This window comes from Cricetulus griseus, chromosome 3 (genome assembly GCF_003668045.3).
Source record: "Cricetulus griseus strain 17A/GY chromosome 3, alternate assembly CriGri-PICRH-1.0, whole genome shotgun sequence".
Lineage (NCBI taxonomy): Eukaryota > Metazoa > Chordata > Mammalia > Rodentia > Cricetidae > Cricetulus > Cricetulus griseus.
This window is the reverse complement of record NC_048596.1, coordinates 14,019,302-14,045,409: the sequence shown is the minus strand read 5'-3', so window position 1 is coordinate 14,045,409 and position 26,108 is coordinate 14,019,302. Positions and strand designations below refer to the sequence as shown.

Genomic DNA, 26,108 nt, shown 5'->3' with positions numbered 1-26,108 from the left:
CTGTCCGTTGTGTCTGTCCTTGTGTTTTTGCTGTTCGAGTCTGTCTCCATACTAACCATCCTCATCCCCGGATTCCACCTCAACTGTGATCGGCAGATGCGCCCGGAGGATCACAGACTGCTGCCCTGAGGACACCCAGGAAGTACGAACAGAGGCCAAGGACCCTTGGACCCTCCTCAGTTAGCGGCGATTGTAGCCGCCGGGTTGTGCCGCCCGTCTTCCCGGCGCCATTGCCTTATAAGCAGCGCGGGCAGATTGGGTTGGTGTCTGTTCTTTTCTGTCTATTCTGTCTCTGTGTTTTCATCGTTGGTTTTCAATTCAGGATCCACCACGACACCCCTTTTCATTGAGTCAAGTGGTGCCACACTAGGTAACTTTCTTTTCCAGTCTTTGTTTCTGTACGGTTTCTGTAAGGCTTGGAGGGTTGGAATGGGCTGGGTGACTGAGCAGGTTTGTTATCTGTGTTATCTGATGTGTTGTGGCCGAGTCCCCTGAGGCTGCTACTCTGAACTCCAACCATTGCTGCGGCCCTTACAGCTGAGCCTGGACGATGTAGGTGAGTCTTTTTCTATCTCCACCTGCCGGTCTGTGAGACATGCGAAGTGGGGCTGTCTCTGCCACTATTGCCATCCTGCCATGGGTCCTGGCTTGCGGTAGGAGTTTCCCTTCTCTGAGGGAACATGGCTGCAAGGCCGCTATCTGCCTAGCTGCCCTGCCTTCTCTGTGCTCCACACACGTGGTATGCAGGGAAACCTCGGGGATCTTCTTCCCACCCCTGCATTGGCTGAGGGTCTGGGATTACCAGCAGCACCCCCCACACACACACCCACCCAGATCTCTTCCCTGAGCACAGTCGGGTGAACCATCTGGCCTGATCCAAACAGTCTAAAACAACAACAACAACAACAACAAAAAGGCCTTAAAGTTTATTAAAAAAATCTTAAGAAGGACTTTGATAAGAGTTTTTATGTTGACTAAGAAATGAGGGAAAATGTAGGAGACTAAAATAATAAAGAGAGAAAGGGAAAGAGAAATTTGTCTAAGAATGTCTAAGAAAATCAGAGGAATAAACCAAAGGTATATAGAAAGTTATAGAGGGTTAAAGCAAGTTGTAAAAGGTCAGAGAAAAGGTGGTTAAAAGAAAAAAAATGTAAACTGTTTGCTATGGTTTCTCATGTCTACAAATATTAAATTTCAAAAAATTGGTAATATAAGTTAAAATTTTAACCATATTAAGTTAATTCTGTTTAAAAAGTCTTGTTTATTTCTCAAGTAAATTATGTATACTTGTGTTAAAATGTTCTGTTGCCTGGCATAACCTAAGTTCTGTTACAAGCATGTAGCTAAAACAAATGGTGAGGGTCATTTGTTTTGTGCCGGCCACGTGGCACAAAATGACTGGTAGCCATTTTGCTAAAGTTGAAAAAAGATACTTAAACTGCCATCTTGACTAAAGATGACCACATGGAAATTAGAGGTGCCATCTTAGAAACAAGTTTTTCAGTTAAGATTTAAAATGTTAATTCTTCTATATATTATAGAAATACATTAAGGGAATTTAAATTTCTTTTTAAAACCAGTTTTTTAATGTTTATGTTTTTTTAAATGTCTTTATTAATGTTTTACTTAAAGAGCTTCAATTTAGAATCGTTTTTAAGCAAAGCCTGACAATGTAAAGTTCTTGTTTTATAAAAGATGCTAATATATTACAAAATGTTACAGTTTATGTTTTCAGAAGTTACGTTTAGGGCGTTGGTGGCACATGCCTTTAATCCCACCACTTGGAGGCAGAGGCGGGTGGATCTTTGTGAGTTCAAGGCCAGCCTGGTCCGCAGAACGAATTCCAGGACAGGCTCCAAAGCCACAGAAAAACCCTGTCTCAGAAAGAAGTTTAAGCAAGCAGCTAAAATGTGTACATGTAGCTACTGTTTAAGGACTATAAGGTAACTCTATGAAGTTTTAAATTCAGCTGTGCTAAGTTTCAAATATTTTACTGTGCTAAGTTCAAATATTTTACTAAGTTAAAACCAGGTACAGTCAGGCTAAAAATTAATTACAGAAATAAGGCCTTACCTAGCCACCTGAATGCTTCTTGTGTGCTTAAGGCAAGTAACTAAAACAGACAGACAGACCTCTAATGCTTCAGAGACCTGCAGAATATGGCATTTAAATTGTTATCTTTAAAGTTTATAATGTCAGACAGACTGCCAGATCCTGACAGTGACCCAAAGTCTCCAAAGAAGATTATAAGGCACCCCAGTTCCTGCACCTGGACCAGTGAGCGAGATGCTTGGATGTGATACCTGCCGCCTGCCAGAACCTGGCCAAGACTGTGGACAAAGCTGCTGGACACTGGAAAATTGATTGCACCCCCTTTGCCTAGACAAAACAAGGTCAGTCTTTTCCATGTCCCTCTTCCACAGAGAGAAAATAAAACCTCTCACAATATAGGCCTGGCGAAGATTGCTGGTCTTTGAGACACCTGCCTCCAGCGGTAATGGAGAAACTTGGGTGTGGCTAACTGTATATGGATGGCTTCTAACTGGCTTCTGTCACTTTTTAGTAGATTCGGATAAAATATACCCTTCTCAGATCTCAGAGATATTAATGGCTGTCAGCTTGACAGTCAGATCCACTATAGACTATAGTCAGCATGTTAGCTGATAAAGTAATGACTACTTACTGTTCAGTCATAAGTTCAAGGCTTTAAAGTTTATTTAGTTGTCATTTAGGTATAAACTTAAAGGGCTTTTCATCAGGCCAAAGGCACCTCTGTCCAATCCATAGCTGGCTTTCTGGACAGAAGAAAAATGTATATGCTTCTAGCCCAAATCTGTATTTTTGCCAGAACTCAAAATTATAAATATGTTCCTGCTGTTTGAACAGATATCCAGATATCTGCTTTTTCTGCACTGTGGGCTTCAGTAAATAAGTTTTAACCTCTGTTCCTAGTTTAAACATGTCTTAAACAGGTTTCTGCTTCTGGCAGACACATCTGAGTATCTGTTGCTGACTACTGGCTGTTCTAAGTAGACTGCGAGCCCTGGATGTGCTGTGGATGTGAACCAGTCCAGCTGATATGTACACCCCCTGTCTCTGCAACAGAGCCTGCTAACCAGAAGCCCCTGATGGATTCCCCATTGCCTAAATTTCCTTTTTTCTTTTGACTAGCATTTTAGCCTTCTTGGGTCCCTAATTTCGTCCCAAAGTCAGCAGGAAGTAGCATGGGAAAGAATTCCCTGCCCATTTTCCCTGGTTAAAATGCTAAGTCAGGAGGGACTCCCTTGCATGGGGATGCCAATATCTCTCATTCCCTGATGGGGACGATAGAGAGACAGCAATTCCATGATTGGAATTTTCCAAAAAAAAAAAAAAAATGGGGGAATGAAGGGATCAGCTCCCCATTTCAGCAGCCATGACAGTAACACGTGCTTGCCATGACCTTGCCTTGGTCACTAAGAGGTCAGATGTCTGCCTCGTGGCAAGGAACCAATCAGAAGTTAGCTGGTGGCGCTATGCTTTATGGACAAGTGCACAGCAATGAGGCGCAGAGCATAGCAACCACCCTGGGAGGGCCTATGGGCCATAACAACCAGTTGACCAATCAACACAGGTCAAGCCCTCCAAGCCTGGAGGCACACCAATCCTGAACCAGTGCATATGCCTAGACACTCCCCTTAAGCTGCCCTACAAGATCTCTATGCAGCCCCTTCAAGCTGTCTTTGCCAGCCATCCGCCATGGCGGGTGGGTGAAAGACCCGAGCTAACATGGGGATAGCTCGTTAAACAACAATAAAGCCTCATGCAGTTTGCAGCAAGCTTTCGAATCTGCCTGGTGATTGGGGTGACTGCTGTCCTGGGCTGAGACCCCGGAGGCCTGAGTTTTTCCAGGGGTCTAACACTAGCCTCTGCCATGGCACTACCAGAAAGGACTTTTTAGTCTGCATTACCTGGGTTTTACTCATCTAGAACCCTCCCCAGGACCCAGCCTTCCGGTAAACATCCTCCAGGCTGTCTATACAAGCAACTCCCCAGTTCAGCTCCACAAAAAATTTCCCTGAGGTAAATAAGACTTACTTGCTACTTACAGAGTGAAGGGACCAGCTCCCCATTTTGGCAGCCATAACAGCCAAACAAGCACTTGTCTGACCTTGCCTTGGCCACTAGGTTAGGCAGACGTCTGCCTCGTGGCAAGGAACCAATCAGAAGTTAGCTGGTGGTGTTATGCTTTACAGCTCTGGGTGTGCTTTACGAACAAGTGCACAGCAATGACACTCAGAGCATAGCAACCACCCTGGGAGGGCCTATGGGCCATAACAACCAGTTGGCCAATCAACACAGGGCAAGCCCTCCAAGCCTGGAGGCACACCAATACTGAGCCTGTGCGTACCCTTAGACACTCCCCTTATGCTCCCCTATAAGATCTCTATGCAGAGGCTTCGAGCTGTCTTTTCTAGCCATCTGCCATGGTGGGTAGATGAAAGACCTGAGCTAACATGGGGTTAGCTCGTTAAACAACTGTAATAAAGCCTCGTGTAGTTTGCCTCAAGCTTTCGACTCCGCCTGGTGATTGGGATGATCGGGGTCCTGGGCTGAGATCCTGGAGGCCTGAGCTTCCAGGGGTCTTACAAGAGAAGTATGGGAAAACAGCTTTACTAGCAACTCCTGCCATCCATCTTATAGTAAATTAATTGTTTACTGTAGGGGGAAATGCTGACCACGCCTGCTTGGGGGCTGGCATAGGTGACTCTGACCACACACACTTGGGCGTGGTCAGAGTGACACAGCAAGGCTTTAAATATCAGGGAAGCACACATGCGGCTCTCTTTTCCCTCTCCCGCTTGGAAGAACAGAACTGGCTCCATCTCCTTAGTGCTTCCTAAGAAACCATCTGTTTTCAGCCTAGTTCTGACTCCTTGCATCACTTTAGTTCACAACTTTCAGATGGCACAAAAGCCAGCACTTGTCACAGAGCTCACACAACACACCATTACTCTGGAAAACAGAGCTAAAAACACAGTACAAGTGTGCTGTTCTCACCTTCCCTTCCCTTCCCTTCCCTCCCCTCCCCTCCCCTCCCCTCCCCTCTCCTTCCTTCCCTTTCTCTTGTGTCCTCATTCATGACTTGTCCTCAGAACGAAAAATACAGAGCCTCAGCCCCAAGGGTACAGCTTCTAGCAGAGACGATCAAAATGGGCTTTACCCAATGACCCAATTAGCTGCACCAATCCGGGCAAAAAAAGAAAATGAAAACCCCAGACTGTTAGGATGATTGTGCTACGTGATGCAGACGGCAGCTCCGATTGTAACTTCTGCCGTGACTGGTTTTAAAGAGGTTGCTGAAACCAGACTTGACGGTGCACAGCTGTAATCCCTCACTTGGGAGGCTGATGCAGGAGGATCGGGGATTCAATGCCAGCCTGGGCTACATCGTGAGAGCCCATCTTTAAAGAAATATCCGTTAGTCGTGGGAGAGAGCTTGGTGGGTAAGGCGTTCGCTACATCAGTGTGAGAACAGAGATGGGCACCATCATTCACTTGTGCAATGCCGGTGCATCTGTGGCAGACGGCGGTGGCAGGAGAACCCAGGAAGGCCAGCTAACCTGGTGAATACAACAATATTCTGTCTCAAATAAGGTGAAAGGTGAGGTTTGACGATTAAGGTTGTCCTATGACCTCCACATGCTGTATACCCATATTTTCACACATGAACACACACGCACATACACACGTTTTAATGTATTAACGCTGCGGTGGGCACATGACTGAGTACTTGGGACTTTGAAAGCTGGATGTTTATTCCAGCTGTGTATCAACCCCGCCCTCGATGATTGGGCTCTGGGCTAATTCTGAGCTGCTGTTACAAAAGGTGACTAGCCATTTTCGGCTCCTGTTGGAAGAGATGGCTGCTGTCCAGAACAGAACCTTGTTTGAGGTATCTCCCAGTGGCCATGTCAGAGGAGCAACAGGTGGCAAATGAAGTTCAAGGTGTCAGCCCACCAGAAGGAAACTCTCTGATGGGTGAACCTCAGTTAGGCAAGGCCACGGTACTGCAGACCCCAGAATGTCTTATGTTTCTGCTGTGTTTTTTACATGTTTGCTGCTTCGATCTTTCTCTGGTATCTGGTGTGAGTGGATGTGGGGAGACCCCCTACTGCCTGTAACGTAGTGTGGTAATCTCATGGAAACATCCTGTTCTACTGGGCATTTGTATCTGTGGAGTGTCATGAGGATGATCCCTCCCTAAGCTGTACTATCTAATTGATAATAATAATGATAGCTTACACAGAGTTTTGATGAATGATAATAAATACAAAGATATGTTTCACAGCTAAGGTCTATGGGTTCCACGTAAGGAGCTGCTTTAGCTCACAGGTTAATGATTAAGGAAAATATTTGAGTCCAGGAGCCAGGCTGACTCTAATTCTCTCAATGCTGGTTTGGTGCACAGATTTCATTGTGCACCATTAGCTGAAACAAAGCTTCACACTAACTTCGGGTTAGACCAGAAGCTTTGCTAGTAGTTTTAAGATAAATAACCCCAGAAAACAATCCAAATTTCATAAGGACACATAGAGGAGGTAGAAAATACAAAGCAGCCCAATTGTTGCCAGCTGATGTACTTTCCTTGCTAGAGTTGATGATCAAAGGTGATGACTAATTCTCTATACCCAATTCTGCCCTCAACCTCTAGATATAAAAAAACTATTAATGAGTGGGTATGCACTCTAATAATTTGAAGTAAATCTGACTGATGATTTTTCATATATAAAAGTTTAGGCTTGTGGTTCCTTTAAAATTCCTTGTAAGATTACCTTTCAAGATAAGTAATAAAGCAATTGGCCTTTTCTTTGTAACTGCAAAATGCAGTCTGCCAGTAAAGGACATGACTGAGAAGAATAGCTTGCTTGCCTACACAGTTAATTTATGACAAGTTGCTTCGGTTATGAATGTATGTGGGTTCTTTGGATAATTTGTTTTTCACCTATAATACATAAAATGTTTAATCATGTAAGTGATATGAAAAATTTGCTTGATTTTAGCTGTATTCATTCACTGGAAAAACAGAATGTAACAATGTTGTAATTTTTATATAGCTTGAAAGATTTTGCTGGGGTATATTAGCTGTAAGGAAAAACATAGAGATAGAGTTAAAATGGGCTAGAAGGAAAATATTAAGAATGAGAGAGTTAGAAGGAACTAGAAGACAAGCATCAAGAATAAATATAGAGTTAGAAGGGAAACATTAAGAATGAGAGTAGGAACTCACCAGGAAAATAAAGAATAGAGAATGCAGAAGAAGAATAGAGAAAAGGTCTGAAGGAAACTATCAAGAGAATGTGTGAGTGTCTTTTTCCTTAACATCCTCAGACAGAGAAGTCCAGTACACACTGATGCTGTGGATTATGTTTGAACCCTGTGCTGCCTGGAGGCTGCCCTCCTTCTCCCAAGACAGTGATAGGTATCTATAATGAGCATCTAGAAGGTAATTCAAGAAACACATACAAGCAAAAACCCAGCAGGTATTTGTACCTGTTAGAAGGACAGTGATGGTCCATCAGGGCTGTGAGCACTGTGTTGTGGGCACTGTGCTGTGAGTACTGTGTTGTGAGCACTGTGCTGTGAGTACTGTGCTGTGGGCACTGTGCTGTGAGTACTGTGTTGTGAGCACTGTGTAGCAGACTTACCAATCACTGACGGCAGTTAACAGTGGACCAGCCTTTTCAGTTGTTAATTTGTCAATGTCTGTTCACTTATTTATTTTTAGTATATGTTTTTAATCTCTCTACAGGGCTTAAGGTAGTCTTGAACTCACAGTCAGCCTCAGCTTCTGTGTTCTAAGATAACCAGCACTTGCCACCAGACCAGGATCAGTTCCAATTTCAGATGCTCATGAACTTTCTCCTGGAAAAACCCATGAGGATGTTCCATGCAGACTTGGTTGCAACAGTTATAAACTAGAAGCTAATTAAATGGCACTCAACAGGATGCTGAGTAAATATATTTTGGAATAGCCATACAATGGAAATTATGCCACCATTTAGAAGAATATGGCTAATCCCACATAAAAGAGAGAAGACCCCCAAGAGATAAAAAAGCAGGGAGGGTGTGTGTGTGTGTGTGTGTGTGTGTGTGTGTGTGTGTGTGTGTGTGTGTGTGTGTGTGTGTGTAGGGAGCTGGAGAAATGGTGCAGCAGTTAGGAACACTTGTTCTTGCAGAGGACACAGGTTCCACACTCCCTGTCCACCTGCTAACTCCAGTTTCAGGGTTACCTCTGACACACACATGGTGCCCAGACATACATGCAGGAAAAACACTCATACACATAAGATAATAATGACTAAATCTTTACAAAATTACAAAGCAAGGAGCATATAAAATGCTGACATATAGTCAAACGCAGTTACACCTGTAGTCCCACCACTTGGGGGATGAGGCAGGAGGCTTGTGACTTCACGTAAGGGAGAACCTGCCACCAGCCTCCTTTTCCCACCCCTTCCTCTAAGTAAAATTCTTTATATCATGGAAGGATACACAGAGCATCACCATGATTGTTTTCCAGCATGCACACAATCATTTGAGGCATAAGTGTGGCACACAGGGAGGCACAAAGTTGACATCAGTGTCGTCCCTTCAGTTACTGAGACGACAGCTCGGCAGTTCTTGGCAATCTGGCTAATCAGTTGGCCCTGCAGAATCTGCCTCCGATGCTGGGATTACAGCCCTCACATCTGCCTAGCTTTTACATAGGTTCTGGGGACCCCAAACCCTAGTCCTCACAGGTGCATGGCGAGTGCTTGATCAACTGAGCCATCTTCCCACCCCCTAATATGTATATGTATATGATCTTTAAAGATGCAATACTTAGGAAGTTGCACATTTTTTCTCTTTGGAACTTTTCAGGACAAAACTTTTTATCTGAATGTGGTGGCTTGTACTTTTATCACCGCATCTACGGGACTGAGACAGGAGGATTGCATAACTGCAAGGCCACCGTTGTCTGTATAGTGAGCTCTAGGTAAGTCTGGGCTACAAAGCGAGATCCCATCTCAACACTCTCCCCTGTCCCCCATCTTTTTTACCGAGTGAGGCTGTCTGCATTTGTAAGTAGAAAGATGTTTGCTACAGGCTATTTTCCAAAACAGTCAGAGTACCGGTCCCAATGCTGCATGTCCTAGAACCTTGTTGCTCACCCTCAGGAGGTGGTGCTTACCTTCGCTCCTTCTCTTGAGGTAGGGGTGGGACCTTGTGACAGCCTCAGCAATTACAGTGTGTGAAAGTGAGACTGCATTCTGGGCTGTGCACAAAATGGCCTCGAAGCTTCCCGTTGACTCATGCTCTCCCAGGGTGCCTGCCCAGGAAGCCTACCCACGAGGACATGGGGAGACCCAACCTAGCCCACAGTCCAGTGGTTCCAGGCATATTCAGAATTATACAAACATGGCAAGTACATAATTACAGAAATTTCCAACATCCCCAAAGGAACTCTGTACCACACAACCTCCTTTCTTTATGCCTGGCAACCATTCATCTACTTTGACTCATTAAAGACCTGCTTGCTTTATGGCTTTTTCATATAAAAGGAATTATCCTCTTTGCCAGTGGTTTCCAGCCTTCCTAATGTTGCCACCCTGTCATACGGTGCTTCATGTTATGGTGATTCCCTACCATAAAATTATTTCTCTGTTACTTCATAGCTGTAATTTTGCTACTGTTATGAATTGTAATGTAAACATCTGATATGCAGGATATCAGATGTTTGATCCCAAAGGGCTGGAGACCCACAGGTTGAGAGCCACTGCTCTAGGTGGTCTTTTCTTTTATCCCTGGCTTCTTGCACGTAGCCTTCAGTCCTTGAGGAAGACTGCTCTGTGCATGAATTGATGGACACTGGGTTGTTTCCATTTTGAGTTATTAGCAATATACTGTGCTGCTAGTTTTTACATCAACTTGACACAAGCAAGCTAGAGTCAGCTAAGAGGAGGGAACCTCGATCAAGAAATAGTCTGTCTCCATGCGATCATCCATAAGCAGTTTTGCAGGGCATTTTCTTTGTGATTAATGTGCAAGGGCCTACCCATTGTGGGTGGTGCCATCCCTGGGCTGGTGGTCCTGGGCTCTATAAGAAAGCAGACTGAGCAAGCCAGGAGGAGCAAGCTGGTAAGCAGCACCCCTCCATGGCCTCTGCATCAGCTCCTGCCTCCAGGATCCTGCCCTGTTTGAGTTCCTGCCCTGACTGCCTTCATAATGAAGAGTGAGCCAAATAAACCCACCCCCCAGTTTGTTTTGGGTCACATTGTTTTATTACAGCAATAGAAACTCTAACTAAGATATACACTATAAACATACATGTACTAATTTTTGCATGAATATATTTTCAGCTCTCTCTCTTTTTTTTTCCTCCTGAGATAGGGCTTCTCTTGTGTTTCCCTGGCTGTGCCCTAGAACTTGCTCTGTAGACCAGGCTGGCTTCAAACTCACAGATTCATTTGCCTCTGCGTCCCCAGTGCTCAGATTAAAGGCATACACCACCACCACTTGGCAACAACTCTTTTGGATTCAAGAAATTTTATTACTTAAATGTACATATGTCGTGGAGTATCAGTTTAAGACGTGACACATTTGTTTATGCTGTGGAACATTTGTTTAATGATGCAGAGATGTGTTGCAATCGTTTATGTTGCATTGTTTAACTCTGTGAAGCTGTGTTACTTTGCCTGTCTGAAATACTAGATTGGTTTAATAAGGAGCTGAATGGCCAAAAGTTCAGCAGGAGAGAGAAATAGGTGGGGCCGCCAGGCAGAGAGAATAAAGAGGAGGAGAAATCTAGGCTCAAAAGGGGAGAAGTGGAGAGGGAAGAGTGAGAAGAGAAGGAGAGGATGCCAGGGGCCAGCCACACAACCAGCCATGGAGTAAGGAGAACAAAGGCATATAGAATTAAGAAAGGTAAAACGCCCAGAGGCAAAAGTAAAAGAAAAGAAATGGGATAATTTAAGTTAGCAAAGCTGGCTAGAAACAAGCCAAGCTAAGGGGCTGAGCATTCATAAGTAAGAATAAGACTCCATATATCTAACTGGGAGCTGGGTGATGGGCTCCCAAGAGTGAAGAAAAAAAAAAAAAAAAACAACAACAACTACGTTTTGGCGTCCAACATGAGGTTTGAATTTCATAGGGCCTGAGAAAACTTAAAAGAAACAAACAAAGCTGGGTGGTGGTGGTACACGCCTTTAATCACAGCACTTGGGAGGCAGAGGCAGGCAGATCTCTGTGAGTTCAAGGCCAGCCTGGTCTCAAAGCTACACAGAGAAACTCGGTCTTGAAAAAACAAAACAAAACAAAACAAAACAAAACAAAACAAAAGAAACAAACAAAAACCAGACACAGGTCCTTTAAGAAGTTCTTCTGTAGAGCACTTCAACAGCCTATTTCACACTAAATAGAAATAAAAAACTAAAGAAAAAAAAACAAAACAAAAAAAACCTCCTGCCACAGTGCAGGGCACTGGCATTCCAGACCTGGGGGCTGAATGCAGTTTTTGGTCACCTACCTCCAACCCAACTGTGAGCTTTAACTTGGCTTCCATGGTTCGAGAAGTAGGCAGAGCTAGCCACCAAAGTCTGGGTGTAGGTCCTAGCCATGCTGCTTAGTATTTTAAAGGCTCGTGTGGTAAGAAAAGTTTAGAGATACACAGTAAAAAAGGCAGACAGAAAAAAACCTCTACATAGGTTCCAGTGTGTTTTAACATGTTTGTAGGCTTAAGAAAGAAAACAGAAAGGGTAGAGTCAGACATAGAAAGAAAGAGCTTAAAAGTAATAAAGTCTTTAAAGAGAGTAATGATGGAAAATATATAGGGAGTCTGGATCCTATATAGTATTGTGTTGGTTTTGAATTTTTTGATTGCTGGTAAGGACAAGACAGCTGCTAACAGACATGGGATTGTGAACTGGACTGCTAAACTGAACCAACCTAGATACTTTAGGGCTATTTTAACTTAAAAAAAGAAGCAAGAAATATGTTACATCGGAGAAGAAGTTTTGCTTTTGTTTCCACAGGAAACCAGAGAATGTGGATTCCTTCAGGATTAATAGGAATGAGGTTTGATTGGGAGACCTCCCAAATCTTGACAGGTGATGTATTTTCACAAAGGTTACATACAGTGTGTCTTCCCAGGACTTGGTCTCAATTTTCTCAGGGATCTCTAAAGACTCCTTTGTCCACAGACAACAGGAAGCAGTCTGAAGAACAGGATGCCCATATTCTCAAGAGCTGGGTGTGGGTGGTTTTTGGTGGGTCATGGATGTTTATCATTTAGATGGATATAGAGATATATGATAAAAAGACAACTATTGATCTCAGATATTTTGCATTAGCATAGATTTTGGAATATTGATACAAATTTAAAGTTACTTTTGTTATGCTGTATATATGATACTACTCATTTGGGGTATTTCGTTATTGTACTTAGGAAACATTTAAAATGCAATGTATAAATGTTGGTAGTTAATGTATAATAATCAAACACTTAGTCATATTAGGTATGTTTTCAAGGTTAAACAGGTATATTTTAGACAGAAAGATGGTTTTCAAACCCTTCAAAGACATACAGAATATGTCATTTAAGATGTTTAATAACCTCCTCCTGACAGCACAGATTTACTTCATAAAAAGATGACTGGGGGCTGGAGAGATGGCTCAGAGGCTAAGAGGACTGACTGCTCTTCCAGGGGTCCTGAGTTCAATTCCCATCAACCACATGGTTGTTCACAACCATCTGTAATGAGATCTGGTGTTCCCTTCTGGCCTGCAGGCATACATGCAGATAGAACACTGTATACATAATAAATAAATAAATCTTTAAAAAACAAAAAAGATGACTGGACAACCAGGACACAAAGGAAAAAGACTGTTGAACTTTGCCAAGAGAAGGCAGGACAGTCCTTCAAATTTCCTGCTTCACTGAAAAGTCTGCCAGGTATTCTAGGCCTGTAGGCTGACCATGGATGCCCCAGTGTTGCAGAGAAACTCTGAGTGACTGTACAGGCAGCCAGATGTCTCTGTTGTTAGCTAATATTACATCATTCTGGGGTCTAGAGTTAAAGAATAAATAGTGAGTTACAGTTTTCCTTAGTTATGTTAGAAAGTAAATTCGGTATAAAGCTTTGGAGTCACTAAGTAATGGGGATGTCCTTCTGTATATATGTTTCTCTTATTGGTTGATGAATGAACCAATAATGAACCTGTCCAATGAGGCAGGGAGATAGGTGGGACTAGGAGATGAGGAGAATTCTGGGAAAGGTGGGTGGAGAGAGCCCGCCAGAGACAGACAACATGCAGCCACATTCTCCAGTAAGCCAAGACCATGTGGAAATGCATAGATTTATAGAAATGGGTTAATAATTAAGACAGAGCTAGATAGTAAGAAGCCCTAGCCATTGGTCAACAGTTTAATAATTAATGTAAGTCTTTGTGTGTTCATTTGGGGCTGGAAGTGCGGAACTTGACAGGAAAAACTGGCAGCAACAACTAAGATATTAAATGCAAATGGACTGAATATTGTAAATGTTAATTTTTACTTGACAACTGTCTTGTTGTATACAGTTTTACTGTGTTAAATTTAAAATTTCATTTTTATTTAGAAAAAAAGGGGGAATGTAATGGAATATTAGTTTAAGATGTGTTACATTTGTTTATGCTGAAGAATATTTGTTTAATGATGCAAAGATGTGTTGCATTCTTTGTGTGTGTTGTATTCTTTTATGTTGCACTGTTTAATTCTGTAAAACTGTATTATTTTGTCTGCCTGTGAGATGGCTCAGTAGGTAAAGGTACTCTACATCAAGCCTGATGACCTGAATTCCATCCCTGTGACCCACAAGGTGGAAGGAGAGAACCAACTCAGTAAGTTGTCCTCTGATACATGTGTGCCCAGGTATATATACACACAATAAATAGATGCAAAAAACAAACCACAAACTGAAGCCATCAGGTGGTCTTGGAGTTTCGTCTTTCTGATCCCAAATGAAAACGTAACATTTTACTTTGACATAACAGGACTTTGGGGTTTGATTTGGAATTCTTGTGAGTATAGAGCCTGGTGTTATTCCCCAATTTACCTGTTTTTTCTTAATAAATGCAATCGAGGTTAGCTGGCAGTAGACAGGTTGTCAAATTTCAATTGAAATAGGATTAATTAAAATTCAGCACTATACAAAACCCCACTGATCCAGGATAGACCCACATGTAGCCCTCTGCCAGGAGAACAGTAAGCATCCAAGACTCAGCCACAAGGCTCTTTGTCCTGGGACACCACCCCATCAGGATGGCCATGCAAAACCTTTTGTGTCTGCTGCTGGAGTTTCCCATAGGCTTCATATAAACTTAGGAAGGGAACAAAGAGATGTTTTTGGGTAGCCTTGTAGAAGCCACTTGTGGAAGAAAAACCACATTAATAAGAAAGTGCAGATGCTTTGCCAATGGAAAATTAGAAGTTTGCTTGGTTTCAATCATTGGCACTGAGTCTTGAGTCCCTCACAGTTGAATGGACTTTATCCACTTGGCTTTTTTGGCCAGTGTCCTGGCACACCATCAGAGAGGAAAATAATTACAAAGAAGTGTCTCAGAGGAATGAGGAGCACTGGTAGTTTACCAGATGGGGATAATCATGGCTCTTCAAACAAACCCACGACCAGACAGTAGCACCATTTGTCTCCTTGCCCCCATAAGCTACGTGTGTGCCCACACTTCTCCAAACACACACACACCAGAGTCGGAGGACTTTACTCCATGCCCCTCTTTCTCAGGGGACCCTCTGGATGGTCTTTGTGTGTATATGTATAAGCTGTAGTTCAAATGCATTAAGCCCTGCCCACTCCCACCCCCCAGCTTTCTAAGACTTCCTCTCAGCTCTGCAGGCCCTCGCACTGTGGGGAAAGGACACTCAGTCTTATTTACTTGTGTTTCTGGTGGGTGGGGATGGGAAATAAAGTTATTTTAATTTTGTGGTGGGGGGCATGGGCGTGTGCACACGAGAGTGGAGGACCGTGGTGTTGGGTCCCCAGGAACTGTTGGCAGGTGGTTGTGAACTACCTTATGTGGTTGCTGGGAAAGGAACTCTGGGACAGAAGCCTATGCTCTTATATACTGAGCCATTTCTCCAGCTTCTTATGTTGTGTGTGTGTGTGTGTGTGAGTGTGTGTGTGAGTGTGTGTGTGAGTGTGTGTGTGTGTGTGAGTGTGTGTGTGAGTGTGTGTGTGAGTGTGTGTGTGAGTGTGTGTGTGTGTGTGTGAGTGTGTGTGTGAGTGTGTGAGTGTGTGTGAGTGTGTGTGAGTGTGTGTGTGAGTGTGTGTGTGTGTGTGAGTGTGTGTGTGTGAGTGTGTGTGAGTGTGTGTGTGTGTGTGTGTGTGTGAGTGTGTGTGTGTGTGTGTGTGTGTGTGTGTGTGTGTGTGTGTGTGTGTGTTGAGGTGTGCATTGCACAGAGGACAAAGGGCAACTCTGTAGAGTGTGTCTCTCCTTCCACCCCACCCTCAGCCCCCCAAAGGGTTTCTCTGTGGCTTTGGAGGCTGTCCTGGAACTCGATCTGTAGACCAGGCTGGCCTCACAGAGAGCCTACCTCTGGCTCAAGAGTGCTGGGATTAAAGGTGTGTGTCACCACCTGCTCTCCTTCCTTCCACCTTTACAAGGGTTCCAGGGATAGAGCTCAGGTCACCAAGATGCCCCTTCACCTGCTGAGCCATCTCACCGGCCCACTTTATTATTTTTTAAAGAGCCGTTATTTGTGAAGACGTTAATTTGAAAGCATTTGACATCTCACCTTTCAGAGGGAACAGACGTTAGTCTTCGGGGGCATTTCTAGTAATGTTTGACATACACAGTTACCTATACAACACTTCTCAAATGAATCTGGGAGCATAATATTAATGTGTTGTTGTCCAGAAACTAACCCCGAGGCAAAGACTGCAAGAAAGCAAAAGCTTTTATGCGGGGGATGCAGAGAACAGGGATGAGGAGCGGAGAAGACAGGAAGGAATGCTGGCAGACAGCAAGTCAGCCACTAGGAGGGGCGAGTGACACTGGTCATATGCAGCACATGCCACCACTGCATTTCCTCAGAAGGACGAGGGAACCTGAATCTCTATGCCCCAGGTGCCCTGGCCGAGTTTGTTTCTGGGGGGATGTTAATTCCAAGTGCTCTCAGCCCAAAGAGATTGCCAAATACTAGGGGGGGGGGCCCTCAGGAGAGGCAGGCACGAGGAGCTGGGAAATAGCCAGCCACACACAAAAGTGGAAGTTTTGAAAAATGCTTCAGGCACTGCTCTGAGTACTTGGGACACAGGAAACTAAGAGAGGGAATTCTAGTCTCCTAGAGCATTCTACTGGGGAGACAGATGACAAACAGGGAAAGCAGGCCAACATTTGGAGTGTGTCAGGCAGTGACTAGCACTGTGGGCAGAACAAAGCTGGGGAGGAGAAATCAGTTACAATCAGCCAGGAGGGACAGGCCTCACTGAGGTGAGTCAAAGACCTGAAGGAGAAGAGCAGAGGCCCACCACCAGGCAAGGGTATGCTTTGAGTGTGGGGCACAGCAGGACTAACAAAGGCTGAGCATTGTGCAGAGAGGTGCAGCCTAGCAGAGCCTTGCTGTCCAATGGGATGCCTCAGGCTCCTGCCTAAAGAGCCAAAGCCAGGGACAGTGGGGACAACCCAGGGATCCCTGTGGCTACTGGGCTGAGACGGTGATAAAGGGGTTGACGTAGGGCAGAGAGGAGGTGACAGCGATACTCCAGGAAGGTGGAAGGAGGGGAGTGAGAAGTATATTCTAGAAACCTTTTGGAGTAGTCAAGACAATTTGTGGCTGCACAGGTTGGGTGTGGGCTGAGAGAAAAATGCTGATGGGCTCCATCTGAGTGTCTGGGGATGGAGCTGGCTTCCGCATCAGGGGGCGACGAGGAGCAAGGCGGGTGCTGAGTGAGCCAGGGACTGGCTCTGAGCACATCAAGCTGGCGATGTCTCCAAGACACCCAAGCAGACGCCAGTATGAGGTGAGACATGGGGTGTGATGGTGGTGGAGAGGCCCGACCTCATGCCAGCTGGGAGGCCTGGCAGTATGCAGATGGCATGACCCATGAGGTTAGGGTCTCTGGAGAACAAGGCAGCAAGAAATGAGGTCTGCGGCTCAGACTGAGTCTTGGGCACTCGGGGAGACGTACGACTAAGTAAAGGAGAGGGCGCAGCTGGGGATTGGGTGTCCCGGAAGGCAAATGCAGCAAGTGCTTCTAGAACAGCGATTCTCAACCCTCCTGATGCTGTGACCCTTTAATACAGTTCCCCAACCATAAAGTTATTTTAGTTGTTATTTCATAACTGTAATTTTGCTACTTTTATGATTCGTAGGTACTTCTGGAGATAGAGGTTTGCCAGAGGGGTCGTGACCCACAGGTTGAGAATCACTGTTGTAGCAGGAGGGACAGATGAGCTGTGTCTGAGCAGACCTGCACTGCACACATTTACTATGTGAGGACACACAGGGAGGGAGCTTTATACTGATGGCATTACACCACACAAATAGCCCTGTAACTTCATTTTCCTCCCACCACATCCCCGGGAGTACTGCCCCAGGGCATCAGTGGCCATCTGCTCCATCATTTTAGTGGCTACGTAGTATTTCATCGTGTGCTCATATTTAACTTCTCCAAATATAAATATACATTATTGTAGATTAGGCAGTGATGGGCATCTTAGGCATTTATGCTTTCTTTCATACTTGTGTGGATTTTCCCTGGAGAGGAATCCTCACGGGGTGCTTGATGCAGCACAAGCCCATTTTACGTCCCGATTCTAGGCTCCCTCTGAGCAGTGCCACTGATCAAGACATATTCAACATGGAGCTGCTGCTGTTCTGGAGGAAGAACTCCATGCAGATCCTACTCAGTAAAGAGCCTTCCGAGCACAGGGCGACAGTTGGCTGTGCCGTCTCTGAGAATGAGGAGTCACTAGAGGTTGGAAGAGGCCAGGCCAGCAGGGATCTCCAGTTTGAACTCTGGTTTGTGGATGGAGATAGAACCACTCGCCCACAGAGGGTGGAGCAGCTCCTGGGCCCGAGGATTTCCAGCTGAGCCATCCCGACTCTGTTACGCCAAAAGCCAGCACAGCAGACTCAGACAGATGTGCCCTCTGCAAAATGACTGTAATTAGTTCCAAATCTTTCTCCATACTTTATTTCTGCTGGCTGGATGTACCATTTGCTGTTAGGACAAGCCTACTCCATAGCTCACATGTTTTCTTTAGCCTGTCATTCTGAGCTCCTGTCTGGGCACATACCGAGCCTTCGTCTGGATGGTAAGCCCTGCACACTCAGCGGCAGCCTTGAAAATCACTCCACCGGCCAGACAGCTAGCTGACAGCCTCTGCCATCTTCAGGGGCACCAGGGGACCACACATTTAGCGGTGTACCTCTTTAGTGCTAGAAAATGTTCTCAGGCAACTTTCAAGTCATAAAGGAAAGAATTAAAATGCCAAGCCATGCCTCAGAGAACTTTTTTTTTTTTTTTTTTTTTTGTCCAAGGCAGATCTGAAAACCTCAGCAACCCAGGTCGTAGGCCTCCCTGCTAGTGCTGGAGCCCCAGAGACCAGAGTCAAGTGTCAATCACTCCAGGAGACTGTGCCCCTCCCTCAGCTTTAACACACCAGGGGGCCAGGGGGAATCTGGTAGCCTAGAGTCTGAAAGCTTTCAAACAACATTGTCCGGCCATCACCTCTCCAGTTCCAGATGTGCAGGAGCCTTTACCCTGGGATGTCCCCCTCTATCAAGATAGGGTCCCTGAGTTCAGGGATTGAGCCAGCAACACTGTTTACTCCCATTCTGTTCCGAGTGACACTAAGCCCAGCCAGAAAGTGGCAAGGACAGTTTGTGTAGATCATGGTTGATATTAAAGCCACTTATCTCAGGGACACAGCAAGTAGAAGTCAAATCCTATTTTCCAGTGACTACATTAGAATTTATTATGAGATTAAATAGACATATGTAAATTCCTGTACAATGCCCGTGGGCAAAGCCTGGGGTAAAGCTGCCCATCTTTGCTCAGAAGGCCACATAGTAGTGAGCTCCGGTGCTCACGATGTCACTCTGGTCCTCCAGGAGCTGCAGCACCTGCTGCAGCACAGCCTTGTTCAGGGTCCAGCGGAGGTTCAGGCGCACACAGCTCAGAATATGCATCAGGTGGCAGCCCTTCTCCACATCTGTGGTAAGGGAAGACACCAAACACGACCGTGATGGGCAGGCCCTCCTCTATCCGGCTCCAGGCCTCCTGAGCCGGCGCTGGCGTCCCAGCAAGATCCAGGGTGACTCTTCTCACATCAAGGTCTGAGGCATGCTAGTCTGCATGATCACACAGCCAGGACCAGGTCTCCACACGCATGCCTCCAGAGTGATGAGGCCCACTTCTCAACACTCTCGTCCTCAACATTCAAGGGCTCCCATCAGTAACTCTATATCCATGACCTAATGGCTGTGTAAGTTCTGAGAAGCCCTTTGCCCTGGTACACAGCACTGAAGCCCTGGCTTCCCAGGAGGGGCCTCTGGAGACTCACAGAGCTGGTCCTTCCTAGAGGTCCTGACTTGGTGGGGTTCACGGCTAAGGGATCCCTACCTTCAGCCTGCCCCATATTTCCTCTCCTGGCTTCCAATGGGTCATATCTGTGACAACTGTAGTTTAGCAACCTTTTACCTTTTGACCCCAAACTAAGAACCCAGAGATGAAAGTTGAGGCTGAAAACTCCCCTTCCTCAGACTTTCCTCCTGAGGGCTGTGGCCAGAGGGAATCATTAATTCTATTTTCATGGGTTAGCATCTTTCTTTTTTTTCTTTTAGATTTATTTATTATATATATAGTGTTCTGCCTACATGTAGGCCTGTAGGTCAGAGAGGGCACAGATCTCATTACAGATGGTTGTGAGCCACCATGTGGCTGCTGGGAATTGAACTCAGGACCTAACCTCTGAGCCATTTCTCCAGCCCCTTGTTAGCATCTTTCTTTCTTTCTTTCTTTCTTTCTTTCTTTCTTTCTTTCTTTCTCTCTCTCTCTCTCTCTCTCTCTCTCTCTCTCTCTCTCTCTTTCTTTCTTTCTCTCTCTCTTTTCCGAGACAGGGTTCCTCTGTGCAGCCCTGGCTGTCCTGGAACTCGCTTTGTAGACCAGGCTGGCCTCAAACTCACAGAGATCCACCTGTCTCTGCCTCCCAAGTGCTGGGATTAAAGACGTGTGCACCACCACTGGCTCTTTTTATTTTCTACCAAGCAGACTAAAATAAACTAGGACAGAGAGAGACAGAAAGAGAGAGAAAGAGAGAGAGAGAGAGAGAGAGAGAGAGAGAGAGAGAGAGAGGGAGGGAGATGGAGAGGGAGGGAGGGAGAATTATAATGCTTTGTCACCTTACTTCATATAGACATCTTCTGACATAAACATTACCCCCAGTCAAAGTGGAAACTTGTCTCTAAAAGAAAGCCCTGCCCTTGGAGCCCAGCCCTGGCATTCACATGGTAGCAAAAGGGCTTTAGGTCCCAGGAAGGCACTCCGTGCTCTGCAGCCGTGAGCAAGTCAGAGCACCCCACAACAATCAGTTCTCTTACCATCTGTTGGTTGTGGTGCAGGGACAATCTGTGATCCTCCCATGTCTAAGGTCCTGGGCTAACAAGAGTTAGATTGAGACCTCTAGTGGCTGTGCCCAGTCATTACTCTCAAATGCTGTCATTTTAGAATCACCAGCAGCTCCACTGTCTGTAGAAAGGACAAGATGTGTACTAGGGCATCCCTGTCCTGAAGAGCTGGAGTCTGCCAGTGAATCTAGGTGAGAAGCCTGTGTGTGTGTGTGTTGTGCTTAGTTTTTCTACTTGTGAGAACATTTTTCAGAGTAAAAAGACACTTTCAACAACAGAACTCTTTTTAGGATGATTTACTATTGCTATATCATACTTAGAGCTGAAATCCAGGGTTTCTAACCTATAAGCCACCTGGAGTAGAGAAAAATCCACACAAAAATTCCATCTGAAATCACTAGTTCCCATTTCAATATTCAGCTGAGGGGTAGAGAGCTAGACTGAGCCTTCAGCAGGCTAGGCAAAGGCTACCAGTCACTGTCCCATGGGCAAAGAGAACCCCACCTTTCTCAGCCCTTTCTAGCCCAAGTTAGGACTCTCAACAGCTTTGTGAACACCAACTCACTACTCACACTAACCCTCCAGATAGACATGACTGTCACCTGTTCTGTAGCCAGGCACTTTCAGATGCCACATGCTGCCTGTCTTCAAATAAACCGTCTCAGGGGGACCTAAAGCAGCCTTAGTGCTGACACTTTCCTCGCTTGTGGTCTCAGCTAGAAGGCTTAGTGTTGACACTTTCCTCGCTGTGGTCTCAGCTTTTGTTCAGACACCAATAAATGAACAAGGAGCTCCAGTCCTTTTAAACATTAGCCCGACGCTTATTTCATATGAGAGGTAAGATGATAGGAGATGTTATTCTATATATGCTTCTCTTATTGGTTGATGAATCAGGCAATTGTTTGGCCAATTAGGCAGGAAGATAGGTGGGACTGGGAGGAGAATTCCGCCACAGAGCTGAGATGTTGCCGGAGGAGTAAAACCATGCTGGGGCATTACCAAGTATGCCACAGCCTCATGGCAATACATAGATTGATAGAAATGGGTTAATAATTAAGACAGAGCTAGCCAATAAGAAGCCCAAGTCAACAGCCAACAGTTTCATAATTAATATAGCACCTGTGTGTTTATTTGGGGCTTAAGGGCCAGAAACATTCTCGTTACAGTAAGAGGTGAACTGAAGGCCCGGTAGAAATGACGATGGACTGCCATGCAGCTTAGAGTTCAAGGCCTTTTCTATGCACAGTGCTATCGCCAATGGTTTCTAGGAGTCAGTTCTGGGTGGAAAGTGCAAGGTGGAGACAATACAGATTTCAGGCTAACCCTGAGTTTCTAAAAAAAGATGAACTCTGTTTGCAAGTGCATGGAGCATCCCTGGACGGATGCTGGCTTGACGCAAGTGCATGGAAACATCCCTGGACGGATGCTGGGCCTGGCATGAGAGGGTGTGGTATCTGACTTCTCTGTGCAGTTTTGCACTGTCTGACTTTTTAGGATCTGTATACATTATTACTTAATCTTCTTTAGTGCCATAGGTTATGACAACAGGAAGACAAGTAGTCACAGCCAATACTAAGAGAGTTCCCGTGAGGTCTTGCACCAGTACTTTGTAACCAAGAATTAGTTCCTGGGAGTTATCTGGCCTATGGCTCGTAGAGGCCCTCATGTATTGGGAGCACAGCATGAATCACATCCTTGAGCCCACAGATCTCCAGGAAAACCATAAATGTTAAGCATGTAGGATAGTCAACCCAATGAGAAAGAGGCAAAGCTTGCTTTTCTACCCAGAAATCAGGGAATTGGAAGTGATTAACAGCCCAGTGATTGGCGTAATCTGTTGGGCCAGGCTATATCAAGCTTTTACAACTAAGACTGGGGGTGGTTAGTAATCTAAATAACCCTGATAGCCAGGGGCTCCCCTGAACTCCCACACCAGGAGTGGAGATAACTAAGAGTCTAAATGACCCTTATATTACCTGTATAGCCAGCCAGAAGCTTCCCTAAGTTCCCATAACCAGAACCAGAGGTGTCTAACAGCCCAAATGACCTCTATACTATCTGTATGACTGAGACCAGGCCAGATTCCTTAAGACCAGGCTCTTAAGCTAATACATGAAACCTGTCTCTAGAACCCATCTTCTTGGAGGAAACTTGACCCCGGGTTTATTTTCCATGTGATTATACTTCTTATGCACTGAGGATTGTAGTATACCAGGAAACTTTCTTCCACATTGTACTAGGTTTAAATACGCCTATAAGAACCCACTGGCATCAGACTCCCTGAGGTTTGGTCCAGGTTGAGGAAGTCAACCTGAACTGAATTTTATTCTCACTTCTTTGTGGTTTGCTTCCCTGCCTGCCACGACCACCTGCAGGGTCCTCTTCACTCCTGTACAGACCAATTGGCAGGGCCTATCTACCCTGATAGGCTCACTAGCCTGGGCAGGAGCTGACCAATGGCTGTCTATAAAACCTGTCACTTTATTTCTTTTACAAATTTTACTGGTGTGTGTGTGTGTGTGTGTGTGTGTGTGTGTGTGTGTGTGTGTGTGCAGGGGGTATGCATACGCCACTGCACTGAATATTCCAGACTAGTTGGCTCACAAGCCCAACTCTGGCCCCCATTTTGCTGTAGGGATGCTAGGAATACAGACTCGTGCCACTGAAGCCAGCCTTTTTTGTAGGTTCCTGGGACCTGGACTGATTATCAGGCTCTCACAGCAAGTACTTCTACCCTGTAAGCCATCTTTCCAGGCAAACTTATCGTTCTCACTGTGCTGGTGGAAGGAAGTGTTTTGTTTATTTTGCAGGTGCCAGGCTATAAGCTCTTCAGTCCCAGTGGGTATCAACCTAAGGCTGAGGGGCCTGGGATTCAGAGTGGAGGTGGTATCTTGGCACCACAGCACCTCCTCATCTTCTGGCTGGGAGTTTGCATGGCATTACTCCCTAGGCAGTGGACATGCTTCCTCTCAACTAAAGGATGCTTGTTTGGTTTTGCTTTTTGAGACAGTGGACTGGAGAGATGGCTTGTTTGGGAAGCATAAGGACCCGAGTTTTCAAGTCTCCAACACCACGTAAAATCAGCCAGGTGTGGCTGCATGTGAGTCTGTAATCCCAGCACTGTGTGTATGTGGAGGGTGGAGGTACCTAAAGTTTTCCCTTGGCTTTCATGTGCTCATGGGGGGGGGGGAGGGAGGGAGAGAGAGAGAAAACGTGTATGTCTCACTTTGTTAACCCTGCTGACCTCAAGCACTTAATTTTCCTGCCTCAGCCTTCTCAGTGCTGGGGCTACAGGTCCATATTATACCTAATTAGGATGCTTTTATTATTATTCTGGCTATACAAGATAATGTTCATTTACTAAAATAAGAGGTTGCTTTGAGGTTTTTACTGTTGTTGTTTTAAATATTTATTTATACTTTAAGTGCATGGGTGTTTTGCCTGCATGTTTGTCTGTGTAAAGGTGTCAGATCCCCTGGAACTGGAGTTATAGACAGCTGTGAGCTGCCATGTGGGTGCTAGGAATTGAACTTGGGACCTTTGGAAGAGCAGCCAGTGCTCTTACACGCTGAGCCATCTCTCCAGTCCCACCCCCCTTTAAAGACTGGTTGTCATACCACATTGGGTTCTGATGTCACTGGGCCCTAAACAACAGGGTGGATGAGCTGGCCCCACTCTGCCTGGTGACTCAACCTGTCTGTGGGGGTCTGAAGGGAGTGATGGGGGACCTGCGGCTAATAACCCCTCCTGCTTCAGATCTTGTTGACAGAATATTTGTTATTGGCATATGTTTGTGAGGTCAACTCTGAAGAGTCACCTTGAACTCTGACGCATCCACAAGACTCAAAGGTAACCCTGATGTTTCCTTGAAATTGGCATGAAATGGTGCCTGCTGTGTTGCCACACTAGCTACAGTGAGAGTGTCTGGCCACTAGAGGCTGACCTAACCCACAAAACCAGACTGCTTTCCAGGCCATTTCGTGTACAAAACTCAACTAGAACCAGTCTGGAACCAGTCTGCCCCACACCAAAAGGCCCGATGTCTGGAAGGAGGGGAAAGTCAAATTTATGTTCAAAGGCAACGCAACTGAAGACACGGGGACTAGGAGCGCATCTCAAAGCTGAGCATGGTGGCTCACTCCAGTGTGTCACCTCCAGCTTGTCCCCTATAGGATCAGAAAGCCCAGGGTGTTTAAGGAACTTCAATGCTGACTTCTCAATCCAACCAAAGTCCAAGTAACTATTGGAGTAGAACATGTGTGTTAAAGGACAGGAAACTGAGGTGCGGAGAAGACAGAAGCCCTAGCTATCTTCTTTCCGACTTAATGGGGACAACCTGGTTCTGTCCAGTTTGGGGGAGGGAACCCTGGATGCACCAGCTCATCATCACCTGTACCTCATGCCACTTACGGTTTGGTCTCTGGCAGTCTTCCTTAATGATCTTGTAGATCTTTTGGTGCAAGTCTTTGTCCTTGCTGGTTACCTAGAAGAGTCCAGAGAGAAAACATGGTTTGGGAACACAGTGGTGTGTCACTCAGAATTCAAACCAGCATGAGGGGCCGTTCTGCAGAGTCCATGACAATCATCTGTCCTCCCCTGGGGATGTGACTGATGTTGGGCTTGGGCCACTCAGCTGTCCCTAAGCACCTGGTTCACCCGCAGCAGCTGGTTCATCATATGGTGGAGTAAAACTAGAATTGTGTGCCCCGAAGGCACAGTTTTCTTCTTACACACTTGTTACACACTCACAACATTTATCTTATTGCTGTGGTACTTTTGAAGGAGCACAAGTGCGCAAAGCCTCTGGCTTTCATCCCACCACCTCCTTCCTCTCAGTCTCCATGCCTGTCTTCTATTTCTTTAGTTTCTATTCTTTTAAGCACAAGGAAGAATTAAAGAAAAAATGGGCATGGGAAAGCCAGCAGGTCAGAGAACCCAGTTTATCTACTGAAACACCCTCTGCCCTTGCAGGCAGACATGGCTTTCTCAATGAGCAGCAGGGTTCACACTCAGGTCCAGCAGTAAACAGAGTAACAGAAGAGACAGAGGAGGAAAGGGAGGGCAAAAGGCAAGAAAGGGAAGACAGGAAGGGAGGAGGGGGAGAGGGTAACACAAAGGAAAAGAGGGGGAGGGGGAAGACAGGGAAAGAAGAAAGAAGGGGAGGGAAAGGAAGAGAAAAGGAGGGAAGGGAAAGAGAGATGGGGAGAAAGAAGAAAGAACAGGGAGTGGTAAAGAAGGAAGAAAGGAAACACAGTATGAAAGGGAGACGAAAAAGGAAGGAAGGATCTGAGCATGTAATCACTGAAGAACTTGGGGTAGAGACAGCCGTAATGCCTGGGAGACCTGACTTATGGAGCAGGATACTAGGTGACTTTTAACTTAGAAGGTTAGTGTGAAGACAAAATGTGGGAACAAACACAAATGTTGGCATTGCTATGGTAACTATGTCCAGCAGGGC

The 26,108-nt window shown here is 45.5% G+C and overlaps 1 protein-coding gene across 8 annotated transcripts in view; it reads right to left on the bottom strand.

Annotated features, from left to right (window-relative positions):
- The window catches only part of Stn1 (STN1 subunit of CST complex), a 64,446-nt gene that overhangs the window by 6,155 nt on the left and 32,183 nt on the right, over positions 1 to 26,108 (bottom strand). For 4 of the 8 annotated variants that reach the window (XM_027407070.2, XM_027407068.2, XM_027407065.2 and 1 more), the window contains 2 exons: positions 25,061 to 25,133; positions 18,969 to 19,236 (listed from right to left, as the gene is read on the bottom strand). In XM_027407070.2, coding sequence (XP_027262871.1) covers positions 19,079 to 19,236; positions 25,061 to 25,133 — 231 coding nt within the window. In that variant the 3' untranslated portion in view covers positions 18,969 to 19,078. Of the gene's footprint in view, positions 1 to 18,957; positions 19,237 to 25,046; positions 25,134 to 26,108 lie in introns of those variants that run through there. The other 4 variants (XM_035441780.1, XM_027407066.2, XM_027407069.2 and 1 more) reach the window with 3 other exon arrangements.